The 20,404-nt window shown below is 41.6% G+C and overlaps 1 protein-coding gene across 3 annotated transcripts in view; it reads left to right on the top strand.

Moving 5' to 3' along the window:
- CCDC25 (coiled-coil domain containing 25) overlaps positions 1 to 10,174 on the top strand; it is a 52,860-nt gene extending 42,686 nt beyond the window's left edge. For all 3 annotated transcript variants that reach the window (XM_004433544.3, XM_087437364.1, XM_087437363.1), the window contains 2 exons: positions 3,153 to 3,198; positions 6,855 to 10,174. In XM_004433544.3, the coding sequence (XP_004433601.2) occupies positions 3,153 to 3,198; positions 6,855 to 6,884 (76 nt within the window). In that variant the 3' untranslated portion in view covers positions 6,885 to 10,174. The remainder of the gene's footprint in view (positions 1 to 3,152; positions 3,199 to 6,854) is intronic.
- Positions 10,175 to 20,404: the final 10,230 nt, after the last annotated feature.

Below are 20,404 nucleotides of genomic sequence, written 5' to 3'. Positions count from 1 at the left end.
AGTCTTTGCAACCCCTTTCTTTTTTTTTTCAGGTATGAGGGCCTTCTAGAGCATTTCTTGTAGGGGGGATCTTGTGGTGATGAACTCCCTTAGCTTTTGTTTATCTGGGGAAGTTTTTATTTCTCCATCATATTTGAAGGATATTTTCACTGAATAGAGTATTCTCGGCTGAAAGTTTCTGTCTTTCATGATTTTGAATATATCATTCCACTCTCTCCTAGCCTTTAAGGTTTCTGCTGAGAAATCCACTGAAAGCCTGATAGGGGTTCCTTTGTAAGTTATTTTCTTCTACCTTGCAGCCTTTAATATTTTTTCTTGGTCATTGACTTTTGCCAGCTTTACTACTGTATGCCTTGGAGAAGGTCTTTTTACATTGATATAGTTAGGAGTTCTGTTGGCTTCTTTGACTTGTATTTCCAGCTCCTTCCCCAGGTTTGGGAAGTTCTCAACTATTTTTTTCTTTGAACAAGCTTTCTGCTCCATTCTCCTTCTCTTCTCCCTATGGAATACCTATAATCCTTATGTTGCATTTCCTAATTGAGTCAGATATTCCTTGGAGAATTTCTTTTTAGCCTTAGTTCTCTCTCCTCCTCCATCTGAAGCATTTCTATATTTCTGTCCTCCAGACTGCTGATTTCTCCTCCATAATATCAGCTCTGTTCTTCAGGGAGTCCAGATTTTTCTTTATCTCATCCATTGTGTTTTTCATCTCCAACATTTCTGATTGTTTTTCTTTATAGTTTCAATCTCTTTTGTGAAGAAGTTCCTGATTTCATTAAACTGTCTATCTGTATTTTTTTGAAACTCATTGAATTTTTTTATGATAGCTATTTTGAATTCTCTGTCATTTAGATTAAAAGATTTCTGTGCTTTCAGGATTGATTTCTGAATGCTTGTCATTTTCCTTCTGGTCTGGAGATTTAATATGTTTTTTCATACTGTTTGACAGCATGGATTTGTGCCTCTGCATAGTGATAGTATCTGGTCGCAGCTTCCACCTGCCGCCACTGGGTGGGGCTCAAGAGCTGTGTATTCTGAGCCCATGGCAATCTCTGGCTTTCTGGCCCACAGCTGCTGCTTTTCTATCATCTGCCCGGGCACTCTGGCCAACAGGTTGAGCTGGAGTGCCAGGCGGGGGAAGGGGCCCTTGCTTTCTCCTGCGCGATCCTGGGGATGTTCTCGCTCTGCCCTCACTATCTACTCTCCTGGGGTGCTGGCTTGATGAAGACACCCCCACAATAGCTCAGTCACTTCTGTGTGGGGCTTTGCCATGGGCTGTGAGGGAACTTGGAGAGTGAAGGTGTTCCTGCTGAGGGCCACCCCTCCCCCCACTTCTCTCAGAGCCCAGAGTCACTGCCATTGGGGAGGGAGAGAAGATCTCCTTTCCTCCTTCCAGTTCCCCTGGGGTGTTCAGCACCTCCACCTTCAGACGTGTGGCTACGTGGGTCTCTCAGATGTCTTTTGTGTTGTATGAATGTCCTCTGTTGGCATATGAATGTCCTTTTTGTTGTTTCTTAGGGGGAAGAGTCTAAGGGGAGAGCTCACTCCACCATGATGCTGACATCATTCCTCCTCTAACCACTTTTTAATCAACACGTCTTTCTGCTCATGCAGCTTATTGATCTTATCTGTTTATTTGTTATAGATACCACTTACTCTTACAAGCTTCAACTGATATCTCTCTGTGGATGTTTCCCAGCGTGTTGTCTGCACTGTGACAATTCTTCCCTCTGGTCCCTAATTTTCAGTTTCTTCGGTTCGTATTTACTTGGATGTCCCGCCATTACTTCAAAAGCAGCATGTCCCAAACCAAGCACATCTGTGCAACACTTTCCCATTTCTCTCAGTTGTAGCATTATTTTTTTCAGATCACCCAGGGTGGAAACCTGGATGTCATCATTGATTCCTCTCAGATTTATCCCTTCTCACTACCAGCACAGCTGTTAACATAGTGGATTCATGCCCTCGGGTTGGGATATGGTAGTAGACTGGAGCATGATGGCAAGAGTGTGAGTTAGGAGGCAGACTTGGCTTCTTCACTCATTAGCTGTAAGACCATAGACAGCTTCCTTAACTTCCCGGACTCTGCCTCCTGTGGGCACAGTGGGCATAATACTGTCCCCTGCCTTACAAGGTGGTTGTGGGGTTTAGCAGTAATTTATGAAGCACATAACACAGGTCCTAGCAAATAAAGAATACTTGGTACATGGTAATTACTGTTATTAACTGATCTCCTTCCCTTGATTTTCCTTCTCTCTTTCTTCTGTCTGCTACAGAGTGCTCTTTAAAACACTGGTATTATATGCTCTCATTTCCCTTTGTCTCTTTGTGTATTTTTAATAGAACTTTTCTTGTAGCTATTGCTGAATAGGTCTTATTTTCCCTGCTGGTAAGCTCTTTGGGGGGGTAGACTGTCTTATTCATCATTTTCTGTTTTCTTCACATCCCATCCTCCATCCAGACTTAGCACAGGGTCTTATACATTGTGGATATTTAATAAATACTTGTCAAATCTCATATATCTCATCTCCATCTTATATTGTGGCTTCTTTCTGATCACATCATGTTAACTCACGCAATTAGGACAACATAATTAGGCCCCACACATCCAACCTGATTTCCCACTCCTTTGCTTTCAGAAGACTGCACTTGAGTCAGTTTGATTGAGTTGGTTTGAAATGTCATTATAAATGCCATCTCTTTGCCTTTGCTCATACCATTCTCTGGATCTGACCCCCTCACTCATCCTCCCCACTTGTTAGGCTGGGTTTGGGTTCCACCTCGTCTGAGAAGAGTGCTCCAACCCTGCCAGCACTGATGTGTTTCCTCTTTTGAATTCCTGTAACACCTACAGTCTGGGCAGTAGATGCGTCATCTGCTCTTGGCTATAGATGAATTTCCTCATCTGAATAATGCACCTACCTCACAGTTGTGGAGGTGACATGAAATGAGTATGAGCAAGCACTTTGTAAATTATAAAGTACTGTGCACGTCTTATTTATTGTTCATAGATATTTGTCCCTTTTATGTTGTAATTTCCAAGAGGAGGGCAAGGATTATATTTTCTTTGAGAGACCCTCAGCAGTGCTAGATAGGCAGATGAAATACTTGCCAGCTGGATAACCTTATTTTGAATGTGTTTTTTTCTCTAGGAGCTATTCATCACTAATGAAAGTTGAGAATATGTCTTCAAATCAGGTATGTTCAAGTTATTTGCTCTAATGTTGTGCCTTGAAATAATTCACTAAGAGTTTTTAATAATTGAGTTACTGGCCAATGTTGATTCACATTACACGTGGCTTGCCATGATTTGGCTACTCTGTGCACTCAGGTAGATGCTATTAGGCATTGCCTCTCCTTCCCTGTGGACTTCCTCATGTGTGTGGTTTCAAGTAGGTCACTTCGTGGAGAGAGATTGTCGTACCTTGTCTGTTGTTGAAGTGCAGGTCTCTTAGTACTTACAGGACTTCCCCATTCCTCACTTTCCTTTTTTCTAGTTGCAGGCGTGCAAAAGTGCCTTTATTTATTAATGTTCTACATTAATGTGACTGTAGATTCTATATTGTAATTGAGTGAGAATAAAATTATCACCTTCAATTAAAAAGTAATTGACTAAGTGACAACATTGGTTTTCGTGTTCCTCAGTGGTGATTCATATTATAGTACTGAAAGGGTCTTCTTAGCATCAGCACCTAATTATTTTATTGGAACTATGTCAGGGACTTGCTGTCTGTGAGTACTGTCTTTCGCAAAATTTATTTTTAATTGTCTGGAGATAGTACAATTTAACTAATATTAAACTGTTAAACAGTCTTTGCAGAAAATTGAAACTAGGTGGACATATTTGCTGTATTACATGTATTATAGTATGGTTTACAAATATATGCTTGAGTTCTGTGTTGTCCAGTGCACTAGGCACTCAGTGTATGTGGCTATTTAAGTTTAAATTAACTAACATTTAAAAATTCAGTTCTTCAGTCCTACTAGCCACATGTGGCTAGTGGCTACCATATTAGTGCAGAAATAGAGCACTTCCATCATCACAGAAAATACTGTTAAACAGCATTGCTTTAGATGCTTGGAAATAATTAAAGAGTTTAAGGTCCCTTACAGGTCATCTAGTTAAACCCCGTATTTAGTGCATGAATTGGAATTGTTAGTAGGATTTCACATCTCGTTCATATCTATATTTACTTCTAAAAATGAATAAGAACAATATCCTTATTCCTGGCTCTCTGAAGAACTAAATTCATGAGGCTTCTTTATGAGTCAGAGATGTATCTTTATAATTTATTCCTGGAAAATTCCAGAACAGCATTATGTAATTAAATAGAGCCTTGAATTTGAAGTTTAGAGACTTAAACTATCAGGTACTAATTGGATAAGTCTAATAAAGTTATTTAACTTCTCTAAGTGAGTATGCATTAGCAGTAAAAGGGAGACATATTACTTCATGGGGCTGTTCTAAAATTTAAACAAGATCATATATGTAAAAGTTCTTCCTCGACTTAGTCACTCTATGAATATAAATGGTCATTATTATTTCTTATCCATATAATCCTTAGTTGCTATTTTCCCACAAAGGATCAGTATTAAAAGAGGAGATGTATTTAATACCTTCTGGAAATTATTCTTAGATTTCTTGAAACTCTTAAAACAGTTGAACAGTTAAACAGAAGGGTTTAACGTACCCCAAATCTAACGTCTTTGTTGTTGCTTATTGAAGTTTTCTGTTATTTAGAGGCTACTTACCGGCAGAAATCTGGCACCTATATTATGTTATTATGACCTTAGGCATTTTCATTCCCATCATTGTGGATTTTTAAAGTTTGGATGTTCTGGAATTAAGAAATAAGTGCATACTTACACACATATAATGAATATACAAACACCATCTGATTAGTGACAGATGTTAGAAGTTCCAGGGTTAAGAAATCAGATTTGTAGACCAAAGGATTACTAACCCTCTGCTTTTCCTCTCCATCTATTGCTTGCTACCCCTATTCCTGAGCTCCAGGTTTGAATCAGGTTCAGGTTTCCAAGGAAGTTTTGCGCTGGTTGTTTTTCTTCTCTCTTGCAGTGGAAGGACTCTTACAGCTTTTCCCCGTACTTCAAAGGAATAGGCTTTAATTCTTATAACCATCTTCTCTTAAGGGGATACAGACCTTTTATGATCCAACTAGGCAGCGTGATCAGTTGATTTTCAGTTAAAGGCTGGTGTTTATATAAGATAGGACTTGATTTTTAATTTAGCTTATGCAGGTTCATCAGGAAAAATATTAATCTTCCACTCTGAAGTTGGTTTAATTTTGAGTTTTTGCTCCCCTATTTGGAATAATTCTCTTCAATCTATAATTTCTAATCTTACTAAATTTGGTATCAGGAATTATAAACAATTACTTTTAACATTTTATTTGCTTATCACTTTTTAAGTGGGTGACAAGAAACCTATTTTGCTATGTTGGAAAACATGTTGACTTTTAAAGGGTATGTAAAATATAAAAATTGTCCAAATAAAATCTTGAATCTCAGATATATATTTAAAAGTTCCTGTAATCCCAAAATACAGATCCCCAGACACACAGAATTCTTTGCAGATCTACCTCACAGCTTTTATAGGGAGTAATGCACTTTCATTGTCATCAGCCCAAATTATCTTAGTGAGTGTTTCATCCTCAGTATCTGGAACCTAAAGCTGACCTTCAAGGATATATGGTGACTCCTTCAACATCTCTAATGCTAGTATTTCAGTTTAGGACTCTAAGGCAGTCACAGTTCTGGTGCTCGCATAGAATACAAACATTGGTTTGCTCTTTGTACAATTATCTAAGGCAATTTTACTGTGGCCTCAGTTCATTGTGCTAATTGAAGAGAAGCACAGAGAAAACTACTGAATGAAAGGAGATAAAACCAAACTTCGCAGAAACCATTGTTTTCTACCTTATCTCATATTTCCCTACCCATAAAGAGCTATTAAGAAGGAGAAAAGCATATATACCTCTCAGCCCAAGTCCTCTCCCATTCTCTAACCACTTGGGTATCAAGCAATGGGAAAGAGATAGAAGCTGAAACAAGTAACATGTTCAAGTTGTGACATTTTCAAGCAAATGTACCAGAACTTACGCTATTAGTGAATGTTGGTAGTCAGAGCAGTTTTCTTAGGGTGTGCAGTAGCTCAAAAAGGAGCCTGGGACTCTACTTTGGTACTTGGTCTTCAGGACTTGTTTATAAGCCACACCATAAAATCAGTCCCTTTATACTGTATACCATTATGTAAGGTTTTTTAATCAAAAATTTGGCAAGCCAACTAACTCGGTAACTAGCCTATGGCTTCCTAACGACTTTTCCTAGTTAGAAAAAAAAAATCAGAGCCATCTTGTGATGTCACAACTATGTAACAACCTTGAGGCTCAAAATAATAGAATTTAGGCCAAAAATATTTTTGTATATTGGTAGCATTGTTGGCATAAGGATACTGAGGCAGTATATTTGTTTGGTTTTATATTATGATATATTTGTTGAAGGAGCAATCACATTTTCTTGTAGTTACACTTGTTACAGTCTATACTAGGTCAATTGGGCCTTATTTCATAATTTGGAAAGCACTGGTCACTCATAGCTGTGTAATCCAGGCCATGTCATGACACCTTGGAGATTATGACTACTAATCCAGTTATTCTAAACAACTTACAGTTTAAGATAGAGAAGTGATGAGTGAATTTAATTATTTTACTTTTTACTTTCTGAACTCTACAAGCATAAGGAGGCTTGTTACTTAAGACTAATTGTAAATTTTTAAAATTGAGTTAATTGTTTTGAAGGGTTTTATGGTTTCACTTTTTTGTTTCCCACAGGACGGCAATGATTCAGATGAATTCATGTGAATGGAGAAAAGGACCTTTTAAGGATATGAATTTAGGGACAGTTGCAGATGTTTTGATTTCATCTATGTTCTGAGTTATAAAAAACAACCAACCAAAATTCTACATTCAGTTCTACACAATTACCAACTTTGGAGTTTTAAAGAAAATTGTTCTTCTGTTTGCTGACAGAAAAGGATCAGTTATATATAATATAGTTGGACTTGAAGACAGCATATAACTTTAGGAAAGTGAAAATATTTTTGCCTGAACATGTCTTTGTACCTCATGAAAGTTGGCTGCCCTTATTCTTGGGATAGACTTTAGAACAAGCCACCTCTGAAAAGTATTTCTGTTGCTGTGGTCTGTCCCTGAAAACAGATGCCTTGAAAAGCTTTTCATATTCTTAAAATAGCCTCACTTCTGTTAAGAAGAATGTATTGGTGAGCAATATATGCGAATGTTCCCCACACTCCCAATTTCCTGATTAGAAAAAAAAAAATATGGGTTTTGAAGATATAGTGATATTTTCAGAAGATTGCTGGCTTCAGTATTCACGTTCCATTGTGTCATCTGAGTCTGTTAGTGGAGTTGCCCTCAACTCACAGCTTTTCCTAGCGTCTACATTCATCCTTTCTCTGAGTGAGGGCCTCCAGCTAGGTACCATCATGCTTGAAGAAATAGTTGGTGTTAATCAGGGTTGGGCCTTGTGGCAGTTTTTAACTGAGCACCAAGTAACCCAGGCCACATAAATTACAACTTCCAGGCTCTGGAGTCCTTTCTCAGCACTGAGGGGACAAATAGGAAAGGATGCTCTGTAAATCATTTTGAAGATGTAGCTTACCCAACTTTTGTCTTGGAATACAGCAGAAAGCAAAAGTCTGTGTTGTAAGTATGACTTTAGAGAGAAAGAAGCATTTTACTAGCCAGCCAAGTAATTTGTTTGTTTACCTTGAAATAATATTTATTTTGAATTGTGAACCCAGAGTTCGGATTTATCAATTGTAGACTCAGAAACTTAATATGTAACAGTACTGCTCATTCAAACCACCTGCTCTCCAGTGTGATTCTGAATAGAAGATATATTTTTATTGCAGTGTGTAAGGCAACCCCTGTAAAAAGAGACAAAACAAAACAATGAAAGGGAAAGAGAACAAAGCCTGCAGGGCAGGAGGCATACAGATTCACATTTTAACCACACCCAGAGCCGTACATGCAGCATTCTTATTCTTAAATCTATTCTAACCCAGCAAAAATGATCTCCTCAAAGATTCTATCTATAATAGCACTTTGGGACTGTGGATAAAACCAAGACTTCAGTGTTTCTATTTATCCCAAGTTGGTGCATGGGGTTAAACTGGAAAATTCCCTGAGGCAGAACTTGGCCAAGTTTTGAGACAGAGTATGAGAGACGACTCCAGAAATTAGTAATTTTGTGTGTGTGTATGTCTAATGATATTCAGCCTGGAGTTTTGTGATTTAAAAATAGAATAATATTTTTTATTTGGAAGGACATCGATATATGAATTCTTAGAATTTGCTCGTTATCCGCTTCCCCAAGTTCGTTTTGAGGGTGATCTGGCTGTAGAAAACCTTGTGTATCATAGGCTCAATCTGGCAGGTTCTACAGGGTTATCATCTTCCTCCCTCACGGATAAATGCGTCTCTCCCCGAGATGCCCACTGGGTAAAAGTGAACGACCTTTTCCAGACACACCCTTGGTTGAGTCTAAGTCAATAGCTGTGTATCTTCAGTAAGGTGACCCTCCTGGCTGGTTACCATAGGCACTTAACACTGTGCTGCAAACATCTAAAATTTGCCTCTGGCATCACTTGCGTCACCTCAGCTCTCTGCTGCTTCTGAAGGACTCCTCTGTACCCCACATTACAGCATATGTATGGATAGAGCTTTTGAAGAATACATCTGGTTTTGCTGTAGTGTGAGAGATCCTGGGGTCCAAATTTTAAACATTTCACAACTCAGCTTAGGCTGGTTTAAAATGTCAAGACCTCTCTTCTGAATTCTCTGAGCTGAATTCCTAGCTCTTGAATCTTTTCAGCTGCTCTGTGCTGATTTCCACCTTACCTCTGCCTGTGTGTTGGGTAATATCTTCTCCTAGCTCCTGTGGTCCCAGAGAAAGCAAGGACCTTTTCTTTTGAGGACATTGGTTCAGTGCCAACAGGTCAAACTCATTGTCGTGAGTCATGAAGTCATCTCATTTCTTGCTGTTGGCATGTTTCCCAAACTTCCTGTAGGAGAATTCCAAATTGTTGATATTTTTATGAGCTGTGCCCTTGATCAAATTCATGCGTCCTGAGGATTTCTCTTTCCAACTCTGCCTCCAGTTTTCCCCACTCTGTTTGATCTGCATGCAGGTGAGGTTCACATTATCATTTAATTTGCTTCACAAACTCTGTTATATTCCTGTAGCTTTAGAATTTGTTTCTTATCCACCTTTGTTAATCTAGGGTCATGATTTCTGGGCAAGGGAGGTTTGTCACAGTGTTTGTGCTGGAACAGATGTTGGGAAGTTTACCAAAGTATGGAAGGTTTTGACATTAGCAGAATAGGCAGTAGGCTTTAGTTGAATCCCTTCAATATCTTTTGTTTGTTTTGTTGTATTGTTTTTAACTCTTTCTTGAAGCATAGATTTTGGTGAGCCTTTTAACTGTTCAGTGCCAGTGGTATCCCCCACTCAGGAAGGAAGGTGTGAGCCACACATACAGCAAGATCAAAGAGGGAGAGTTCAGCCCTAGCCTCCAGTTTAAGACCAAAGCTCTTTCTTCTGCCTTTGCACCTGTCTGAGAGGGGAAGCTCTTGTTTTCTGGGCTGGAACCAGTTATGGGGAACACTGAGCAGGATGGAGAAGTGGAGCACTTTTCCAGTTTTTCCTGAGCTGTGATTTTGAAGCCTGCTTTTTCTGTTTGATTTGACGTACAGCATTGTGAATAACAAATCCCACACTCAAAATGATCATAGTAGAGTGAGTAGGCCACCTTTTGATTTTAAAGTAGATTGTAAAACAATCAAACTATAATCAGAAGTATAAAATTAGAATCTTAAATTCCAAGCTAAATGTCAGGCTCGACCCATCTGGCTCCAGCCAGTGTGTGGCAGCTCAGCAATGAGGACGGCACTGCTGGGCCTGAGCAGGCTCACGTCAGGTTCACTTAGAGCTCCTCTCTGCCAGATGCACGTGGGCCCAGCATGGGGCAGGGGACCTTTATGTGCATTTATTATTTCACAAATGAGATTCATTATGTCCTGGATGAATGATATGTAAAATATAATAAAAACTTATAGTTTGAGTATAACCAAGTGTGTGTGTGATTTCACTTTTCTCCTCCAAGACTCAGTCTCACTGGTGGGATGTGCATACTTATGTTAGGCAAATAAGAAGGAGGAGGTTCTTGGCTACCTGAGATGATGCCCTTCCAACAGTCAGTTTTGCTCCTTAGCAGGAGGAAAAGAGTAAACGAGTAAAAGGAAGATTGCCCAAGAATTCCAGGAAGAGAACAGAACCTGGAGCTCAAGGGCCGTGATCTTGGAGCAATTGTATTTGAAGTTTGCAACTTGATTCCCTGCCTCCCACAGTTCCTAGGAGTCTGCCTGAGGTTTTGACTGGAATGAGGCTGCAAATGTGAAGACTTGCTGGAATGGTATCATTGATGAATGTAGTGGCTCTGGGCCAGCGTTCTGTTTATAGATCCACCCCTTCTGTGGTAGTGCTTATTCTAATGTTACTCAGTTTGTTTGTGGGGAGGAATTGGGATAGAGGGAGCCACAGAAACTTTCAAGTGTCTCTCGCAGCTGTAAAAGCATATTTGAGTTCTTAAATGTTTATTAGAGGATATTTGGGTTAAATTTCTTATTAGGGCAATACCTTCATCCTTTTGGCTTTAACTGCCTTAGTTAGTGGAATTCAGGGGTGTAAGTTTTTGAGTAAATTAACCTATATGAAGAATATAGGTTGAAACCAGAATTTTCATATAGAAAAATGTAGAGACCCATTTGTATGCTTGGACTCAGAAGTACACTGAAAATACAAATATCTATCTAATGCTATATTTTAACCATGTTTATCATTAGAACATACGTACGTACCTCTGTTTTCTGTCTCGCATTAGAATATACGTACCTACGTTTTTCTGTCTTCCTGATTTCGTGGTTGTATTGCTTATTGGAGGAACTCAGAGCTTTCCACCTCGGTGGTTGTGATTATAGTTTTGCACCGTAGTCAGATGAAATAAGAAACAGGTCTCTGCCACTGGCATGTGCCAGTTGGCACTGCCTTGTCATTTTCTGCCTTTGTCGACAGCCAAGGAATGGAGGCCAGGGGAAGTGAATGCTCACCCTAGAAATCCCATGCAGCTTTTGCTAGTTCCCAAACCTGGTGAGTGGGTGTCAATATTTAAGGCTGAAAAAAAAAAAGGAATTCTCCAAAGTCAGTATTGGTTTTCATTCCCACATCAACCCCATCCTGTAACCGCTGCAGTAAAATATAAGACTAATGGCCTGACATTTCACATCCTGCCTCGATGAGGCCTTAGCTGCCCGCACTCTTGTGGTATTTTGGTTTCTGCCTCAGCAGTTTGCCTTACAAAGAGGAGGCTAACATTTGCTTGTGATTTCTGGGATATGCTTATGGGAACAGGATTTTTCAGGTGTTAAAGGCTGGTCTGTTGGTCTTGAACCTTTTTAGCTCTTTGGTCAAATCCAAGGTTAACAGGTCAAAATTACAGATTGAAAAAGGTAAAGAGAAAAATATTAGAGGCAATGCCATTTTATCCAGCTCAGCCTTGCCAGAATTATCTTCAGTTGTGAAGCCCTTAGCTTCATTAAATTACATCTCTTCAAAACTCTGAAATCTTTATTTTATGGTTAATGTACTCAGCATCAATGAGGCTTACATAATGTATTTTAAAACTAGAATTGCTTTAAGAGTCTTTGGAAAGGGCTAGAAGATCTGAAATAGAGCTTAAATTTGGTCACACAAAAAGCTTTACTGGTACCTATGGTTAGAAAACATTTCCTTTGTCAACAAGAAGGGAGAAGGCCTTGTTCCTGCCCCCAACCCACAAAGTGAAGCCCCTCCCTGCTTGGTTCTTCTTCTGCCATGGTGGAAAGGCTAATGCTGCCATCTTTGAAACCAGTTGTTGCTCAGGGCTTTGTAATATAGTAAAACCTTAGTGAACAGAGCAGTACGTTGATTACCTGGACTTTTTTCTCTCTCACTCTATCCAGACAACTGCTCATGTATCAGGGATTAAAGAGGGTAAAGGAAACACGCAAACCTTCCCTCACTTGAGTATGCCAACTCCTCCTTCCAAGTGGCTGTGAACTCCACTGGAGGAGTGGCCTCCCCAGGATCTCCTGGGAATCCAAGTTGGGAAGAATGTTTAAAATATTTTCATTTATAAAAATAGGTACACGTGGTTCAAAATTCAAAAGATGTAAAAGGGCATAGGGCACAGATTTTTAGGGCCGTGAAACTATTCTGTATGATACATCACTCTGAATACATGTCATTATGCATTTGTCCAAAGCCATAGAATGTGCAACACCAAGAGTGAACCCTAGGGCTGGCCCCGTGGCTTAGCGGTTAAGTGCGTGCGCTCTGCTGCTGGCAGCCCGGGTTCGGATCCCGGGCGCGCACCGACGCACCGCTTCTCCGGCCATGCTGAGGCCGCGTCCCACATACAGCAACTAGAAGGATGTGCAGCTATGACATACAACTATCTACTGGGGCTTTGGGGGGGAAATAAATAAATAAATAAAATCTTTAAAAAAAAAAAAAAAAAAAAGAGTGAACCCTAATGTAAACTGTGGACTCTGGGTGATTATGGTGTGTCAGTGTACGTTCACCAATTGTAACTAATACACCACTCTGGTGCGGATGTTGATAGTGGGGGAGGCTGTGTGTATGTGTGAGGGTAGGGAGTAAATGGGAAATCTCTGTACCTTCTGCTCGATTTTGCTTGGAACCTAAAACTGCTTTAAAAAATAGTCTACTTAAAAGAAAAAAAGGGTATAGGGCGATGTGTGTTCCCAGTTCCCCTTGTGAAATGAGTTGACAGCAGTGACTCCATTTTGTATCCTGGACTCCATCTTGTTAAAAATGAAATTGTGCTGACCTTGCTGACTTGCCAAAAAGAGGTATTTACTGAGAAGGGACTTTCTGAAAGACTGTGCAAAAATATACTTTTTCTGGTAGCAACAAGATGTCCTTGAGTAAGCCAATGAACTGTAACATAAATTTACCCTCCAATCGTAAATCTTGACAAACAACTGAGGTAATTGTTCTGGGCTCTCCTTGTTGCTAATAAAAACTCCTGACTTTTATTCCTCAGTGGGGCACTTTTCTGGCTGCTGTGGGAACCTGTGTTCCCTGAATTGCATTTCTAAGACCCCAAATAAATGCTCTCCTTTTGTTCCCCTGTTGCCTCTTTTTTCTATGTTGACACTCTTCTTGGAGGCAACTAGTATTACCAGCTTTTTATTAAAGGCAGAAATTCTAGATCTGGACTCAGCTGGGCTTGGGGATTCTGCTTGCTTCTTGGCCTGGGTGTACCTGGCTCAGCTAAGGAGGGGAGGTGAGCGGCTTGACTTGTCTATGCCTTTGCCTCCTGGGGCCTTTAATCCAAGAGGAAATGCCCAGCTGCTTCCCAGACGTCACACCTGGTGGCTGAGCCTTTAGGGGAAGGTCAGGAGTTCAGAAATGGAGAGGAACAATGGATTAGGAGTGCCTTGGTGTCCCCACCCACGAAACCACCTCTGCTTAGACACGAGTTACAGTACAGTTTGTCTCTCAGGAAGCACCTATGTTCCAGTGAAAACCTGAGCTCAGTGGAGAATGAACCAAGAAAAGGAGGAAAGCCGCTTACTTTCATCTCAGTTTGTGCTCAATTTGGGAAGGGAGGTGGTGGGAACAGGACTGGCCTCAGGCAACTAGAGATGGCAGCGCCCCACCTCCCCTTTGATTCTCTCTCCCACTCCCAACCTGCTACCTTAGTTACCCAGGGTCCTGGTGCCTCTTCATACCGCGGCGGAAAGGATGGGAGAAAAGATACAGTTTGGTGAGGGTATGCACAGTATAATGAAGGAAAGGGAGCCATGCACCATTTCTAACCCTAGAGTTCCCCTCACGTTAGGAGTGTGGATTTTAGAATATAACTGCTGCTTTTCTATGTGACTTACAAGTCACTTGTCCCCTCTTTTTTTTTTTTTTTTGTGAGGAAGACCAGCCCTGAGCTAACATCCGATGCCAATCCTCCTCTTTTTTGCTGAGGAAGACTGGCCCTGGGCTAACATCCGTGCCCATCTTTCTTTGCTTTATATGGGATGCCGCCACAGCACGGCTTAACAAGCGGTGCATTGGTGCGTGCCTGGAATCCGAACCGGCACACTCTGGGCCGCCGCAGCAGAGTGCGCACACTTAACCGCTTGCCCCACTGAGCTGGCCCCCACTTGTCCCCTCTAAGCCTCCTTTTGCCCACTGGAAAAAGGGACTAGGACTAGAGCAAGGATTATAAATCCAGTGCTATCGGGGTGTTATGAGAGGTTTGGGGGATTCGATCGGAGACCTAAAAGAAACTTTTCACTCCAAACAAATGGACTGAAGGTATATTTTATCATATAGAGGATAGTAAAGGTGATAGTTCGCAAACAGATCCGAGTAGGTCAAATATTAAGAGGGAAAAGCATCAGCTTGACTGGAAAAGGAAAACATCCACATCGACTGAAGGGAGATGACACAAATCAACCAGAAAGAGAAACACCAGGTTGACCAAAAAGATAACATATCAGATTGGTTACTCACAACATCCACGCCCCACTGCCAGGGAGAGTCCCTTCAATTGACACGGCTGGGCAGGAATCCAATCATCAGAGGTCCTGGGCCAGGCATCCCCTCCACAGGTGAGACTCTCACCAGGCCTTAATCTCCAGCAGTTTTTATAGCATCAGTACTTTCCAGAGTAAACAGTTACAGAGTTTACAGAGCAAGCATTCAGTGTTTCCATGCACAAATGGTTGTCAGTGGCGTACGTGCACTGAGCCTCCTGGCTATCGTCCCACCCCGGTAGTTGTGTACGTGCGTTGTTTTCCCTGGTTATCGTCCCAGCCCGGCACAGGTGGCCAGTCTGCCCCAGGCTGCGAAGCCCAAAGGACCTTGAAATTTTTACAAATTGCAGCTATCTCCGTGGGAGAAAGGCCAGTTCCCACCACACGGGAAGCAGCTTTATATTTCTTTGTGTGCTAGTGGCTGTAGGTCAATGGAGTGGCCAAACATGGCTGTCCTTGTGTCGAGACAAGGGGTCAGGCAGGTAATGGAAATGGAGGCTGGTGAGGCGAGGTGGGCACTCTATACATGCACCACTTGTGAGCTCCTAGCTCTGCTAAAGGGGCAGCTCCCAGAAGAATTGCCGTGGGGAAATAAAGTTGTATAAGAGGAGCCAGTTAATAACTGACTTGTTGAAGGGACTGAACTTGATAGGACAGGAAAAGAGAAATGGTTTTTTTCTTGCAGTGGCTTTCTTCAACACCCTTTCTCTTCCCCACCCTTTCCTGACATCTTGGTTGAATAGGTCCGATTCTGTGATTTTCTGATCACTTCCCAATGGAACAGGAACATTTTCATTTTAAAATTACAACTTCCTTTTAGATAATAAAAATTCCTGCCTCGTTTAAATCAAAACTTGAATCACAAATACACTTCAAAACTTCAGCCCACCTTCTAGTTCAGGTCTGATTCTTCACTCCGCCCCTTCCAGCTCTCCCTGATGCTCCCCTCTTCCCCTGCAGCTGGCTCCTCTAGAAGTGGGGCATAGGCTAGAAAGGTAGATTTAAGGAGGGATATTGCTTATTCCTCCTCAACAGGGCCCAGGGGTAGGACTCTTTTGTGACTGGCACTATTGTAATCTGGTTGTTGGTACTCAACTACTTACTGCTCTCAGCTTTAAGACTTCATGAATATCCAATAGCAAATTACATTACGAATCTGCTTTTTAAGTCAAATTTCTAAATTTGTATATGTTAACTAAAAACTGCTGGGCCAAACCAAGTCTGTCTGTGGGCTGTCACCGCCCATGGGCTGGCTGTCAGTTTGAGGGCTCTAGGTTAGAATGAGTTCTAAGGTCTCTTCCAGTCCTCACTGTCTGGGAATTCACGATTTTTCTAGATTTAGTAAGAACCACTGGAAGTCATCCAAGCTTTTCCCCGTGTAGGCAGGGTCCCTCCCTGCTAGGAGTTTTGTGTAGCAGAGGCCTCCTGGAAATGTATTGTCCTGAGTGGACACAACCAGTGTCCAGATGAAGGGAAGGGCCAGCAGGTGGCAGGAGAGAATAGCGTGGGTCTCAGCTTCTGTCCAGGTGTGGTTCCAGCTGTCCTTGTGAGTCCATATCGTGTTCTTGCAGTTGGAGGGGAGATTGACACAGGACCTCACGTACCCTTCTGGCACCAAGAATCTTAAAGCACATCTGGAAAAGCTGTGCTTCTGCAGGGGTCTCAGAGCTCTTTGCCATTGAAATCTTAGAAATGTGCGGTAGAAGGTGCCTGAACCTTCTAAACCAACACCGTGTATTGATTTAAAAAGAAAATGGCTGTCAAAACACAATGCTTATATTAAAAAACAAACCTCTTTTGTTTCAGAATCAACTTCTAGCTTTCCTTCGCAGGCATAATGCACATAATTCTTTCATAGGATCATAGCTGAGATCAACAATCTCAACTGATTGTTCTCTCTGGACCTTTTACAATATCCCGAAACAGAACTCCTCCAGCCTCAGCGTGAATGCATGCAGAGACGGGAAGCTCATTACTTTCTAAAGCCATTTGGCTATTAGAAAGTTATTTTATTGAGCCAAAGTCAGCCTCACAGTGATTTCTACCCATCATTTTGTCTTCTGGAGCCACTCGGGGCAAAGTAACAGCCTTGAAAGGTTTGAAGATAGCCATCAATTGCCACCTGTGACTGCTCCTCAACACGCCATTAGCAGGAAAAGCAGGCCTCTGAGGACAGAAGGTGGCTCCTCACATCACGTGGGTCAAGTCCCCCTAACTCCCAGGGAAAGGGCAGCCCCCCGGCTGTGTGTGCCGGGCCCTGGCCGTGATGCCAGCAGCTTGCACAGAGCACAGTAGAGACCATTCTTCTTCACATGTCGCCTAGATCAACTGACTCTTTGACCTACACTGTTAACTAAGTAAGTTGACAAGACTTCCCCTAAGTCGTTTCCACACATCATGTTGATTAGACCATTGGGATTTTGGGGGGTTTTTTGGACCAGAGCATTTTAGATTTATTTCTTTTAATTTTTTTTTTTACTGTAAAATGTAACAAACACCCAAAAGAGTGCGTGGAAAGATATATTCTTTTCAAGGATAATAATAATATAAATACCTGTGTTCTATCGCCCAAGCTAAGAAATAGAACAGCTCCCCTCTCCAAGCCCCCTTTGTGCTTATTCCTAATCCCATCCCTTCCTTCCCTCCCAACTGTCCTGACTTGATGGTGATCATTCCCTTGCTTTTCTTCATGGCTTCTATCCCCTACATGCATTTCCCAGAACGATACACTGTTTGGTTCTGCCTGTTTTGAACTTTATATAAATGGAATCTTACTGTAATTTTTTTCTATGACTTGCTTCTTTCACTCAATATTATGTGTTTAATGAATTTCCCCTATTAAAGATATCTTGTTAGAGTCTATTGAGTTAATTCTGGCTTTAATGATTTCCTCAAACACAATCCCCTTTACAAACATTATCTACATATTTTTAAACCTTCCTTCTATATTGTCATCCAGAAAATTTGGAGAAACATTGAATGAGGTAGGTCTCAGGGTAGTACCTTCAGCAAACTTCTAGAAGCTGAGATTTTCTTTCGGACTGAGATTAATCAATTATTCAGCACTCTTTGGGCACACTCACCTAGTAACTAAATCCTCCTAATTTTACTTTGATCCAGCCTATATTTTCCTACTTGCTCACATGGTTATCAAAAAATACTTGCTTGAAATCTGGATAAAATATATTGATGGCATTGTCCTGATCTACCAGTCCAGCAACCTTGTCAGAATGAGCCTTAGAGAACATGCACTGGCTCCTAGTAATTGCTGTAGCATTTTCTAAATAATATAAAGCAGCCCTTTGGTTTCTCTGATTTTATCTGAGATTGGTGGCAAGCTCACCAAGCCTATAGTTGTGGGAAATTGACTTCCACATCTGGAATATCAGAAGTACACTTTCTGACTATTGCTTTCCACGATTTCTCAAAGTTCACAAGTAATGCCTCAGTGACCTCTCTTTACAAGTTTTCAAAACCCAATTTTTCATCTGGGCCAGGAAGTTTGACTTGGAGAGGACAAGAGGTGGCTAATCCCCTGAGACAAGGAAGGCATTTTCAGTGAAAAGAAGAGAAGAGGACAAAGCTCGTAATGATTGGCTTCCAGAAAGTGGTGGATGAAGTAATTTTAAGAAATTGGCAGTAGGAGTGGGATTAAGAATTTGAGGGTGAGGGGGCGAGGTTGAAATAGTCACTGGAGTAATGAAAAGCATGCTATTACGAGAGGTGAATCAGATTGCCAAAAGGAAATGGTGGAGTAAGGATGATTTTGTAGGTGATCCATTTAGATGGAACGATAACTTTCTCCACCAGCTGACTCACTCCCAGCCAAGGAACAGGAAAGAAGATAGAAGACAGGGTAGTCCAGGACTGAGAGCGTACCAGCTCAGGGGTAAATTTAGATGAGTTTAGGCCATTTGTGAGGGCAGCGTCAAAGGGGCTGAGGGGCTCCAGGCCCCAGGGAAAGGAAATCAGATGGAACAAAAGGAGGTATGGACCAGGAAAAATGGGATAGGGTATGTGACTGGCGGTCTGATGAGAGGTGAGTGGTTATGGTAGGAAAGGGAAGGTACCAAGTATGAGCCTTGGTGAATGGACGCACGGAGTACGGTGACAGTGCTGCCTGGGGAAGTGGTGCTGCATGCTGCTGAAGACAGAGCAGAGAGTGACGTCAGGAGGGCGGGAGCAGGCTCAGGTGGGGCATCCCCACACGGGTGAGCTCCAGTGCTGGTCAGGGCACCAGGCCCACATGTTAGGTGCCAGAGTCACTAGAGTTGAAGGAGAAAGTACCAGAACCGGAGGGTGTGAACTTCAAAGGCAGAGCAGGAGGACAGCGATAGGTTCGTGGTTTGGAGGCTGCAGCAGGGAATCAGGCAGAGTTTCCTGCATGGTCATAGAATGTGATGGCGGTGGGAGATGTCCCCATAGGACAGGGAAAGCCACTTTGACTAAGGAGAAGGGCAAGGGAGAGAAAGGGGTTGAGAGCGAATGGAAATTCGCAATGATAAAGCTGGAACACTGGGGCTTGTGACAGTGAAATGGAGTCAGGCTTTCAGGAATGGGGCTGAGGCCGATTGGAGAGTGGCAGGACGTGGCGGGGAGCTGGTGGATGGCTTTTCAAGGAGAGATCTGTGGGTAATATGGATGAGGGCACAAAGAGTTGAGAGGTCTGTGTGAAGGCCAGGAGTGGTCTTGTTGAAGCCTCAAACTGCCCTATGAGATGAGTATGATCTCCCTTTTATATATGCAGAAGCCTAGAGTCTATATGAACATAAACAGTGAGCACTCTGCAAGCAAGGCCTGCCTGGGTCCTTACTCATCTTCATGTCCACAGGAGGAGCTGCCCCTCAGAAGGAGTTCCTGAAGAGGACAGTTCATCCAGCACAATATCTGCACACTTTTCCAGGGCATGCAAAATAGTGTGAGACCTTTAAAAACATGTAGTGGCTTTCAAATTCAAATAGAAACCAGCACGACCTAATACATATTTAACTAATGTCTACAAATATAATACTAGTATGCCATCCTTATGTTTAGATTTAGCATTCATAAATATTTCATTCCATTTTAAACACGTAAATCAGCAATGTGCATTGACTGCTGCGAAATCGTAATCATCTGTAAACTGTTGAGTTCATCAAAGCCAAACAACATATGAATCATCCCTGAATTAAGGTTGAGCCCAGAGTCCTGAGTGTTCCTGGCAAGACTCCCAGTCTCACTGACTTAATCTCACTGGAGGCGACTGGGGCTAATCTCAGTTGTCCTTTATCAATCATTGCCAAAGGCCAGGACTAACTGCTAAAACCCCGAGGCCTTTATGGGCAACAAACCAACCCTGTCCCTATTCTTGCTTTATTTTTTAATTTATTTTTTGCTTTCTTTATTTTTTAAATTTATTTCTTGCTTTATTTTTCTCCATAGCATTTATCACCATCTGCCCAACTATGTATTTTTTGTCTCTATTTGTTGAACTCAATCCCACATAGGTTCCATAAGAACAGAGATTTTGTTAACTCTATACCCTAATACCTAGAACAGTGCCTGGCTCATAGTAGACACTCAATAAATATTTGTTGAATGAATGAAATTTTCAAAAGCAAAATTTAGAAAAACTTCAAAATTTTATAGCAAATACAAATGTATATTGAGTGGGTGATATGAATGCATTTTATTGCATTTAATCTGGAGTGGGATGGGGCTTC

The sequence above is a fragment of the Ceratotherium simum genome, chromosome 12, assembly GCF_057802395.1.
Source record: "Ceratotherium simum simum isolate JZ-2026a chromosome 12, ASM5780239v1, whole genome shotgun sequence".
NCBI lineage: Eukaryota > Metazoa > Chordata > Mammalia > Perissodactyla > Rhinocerotidae > Ceratotherium > Ceratotherium simum.
Note: the sequence above shows the minus strand (reverse complement) of the source record. Positions and strands in the feature narration are given on the sequence as shown.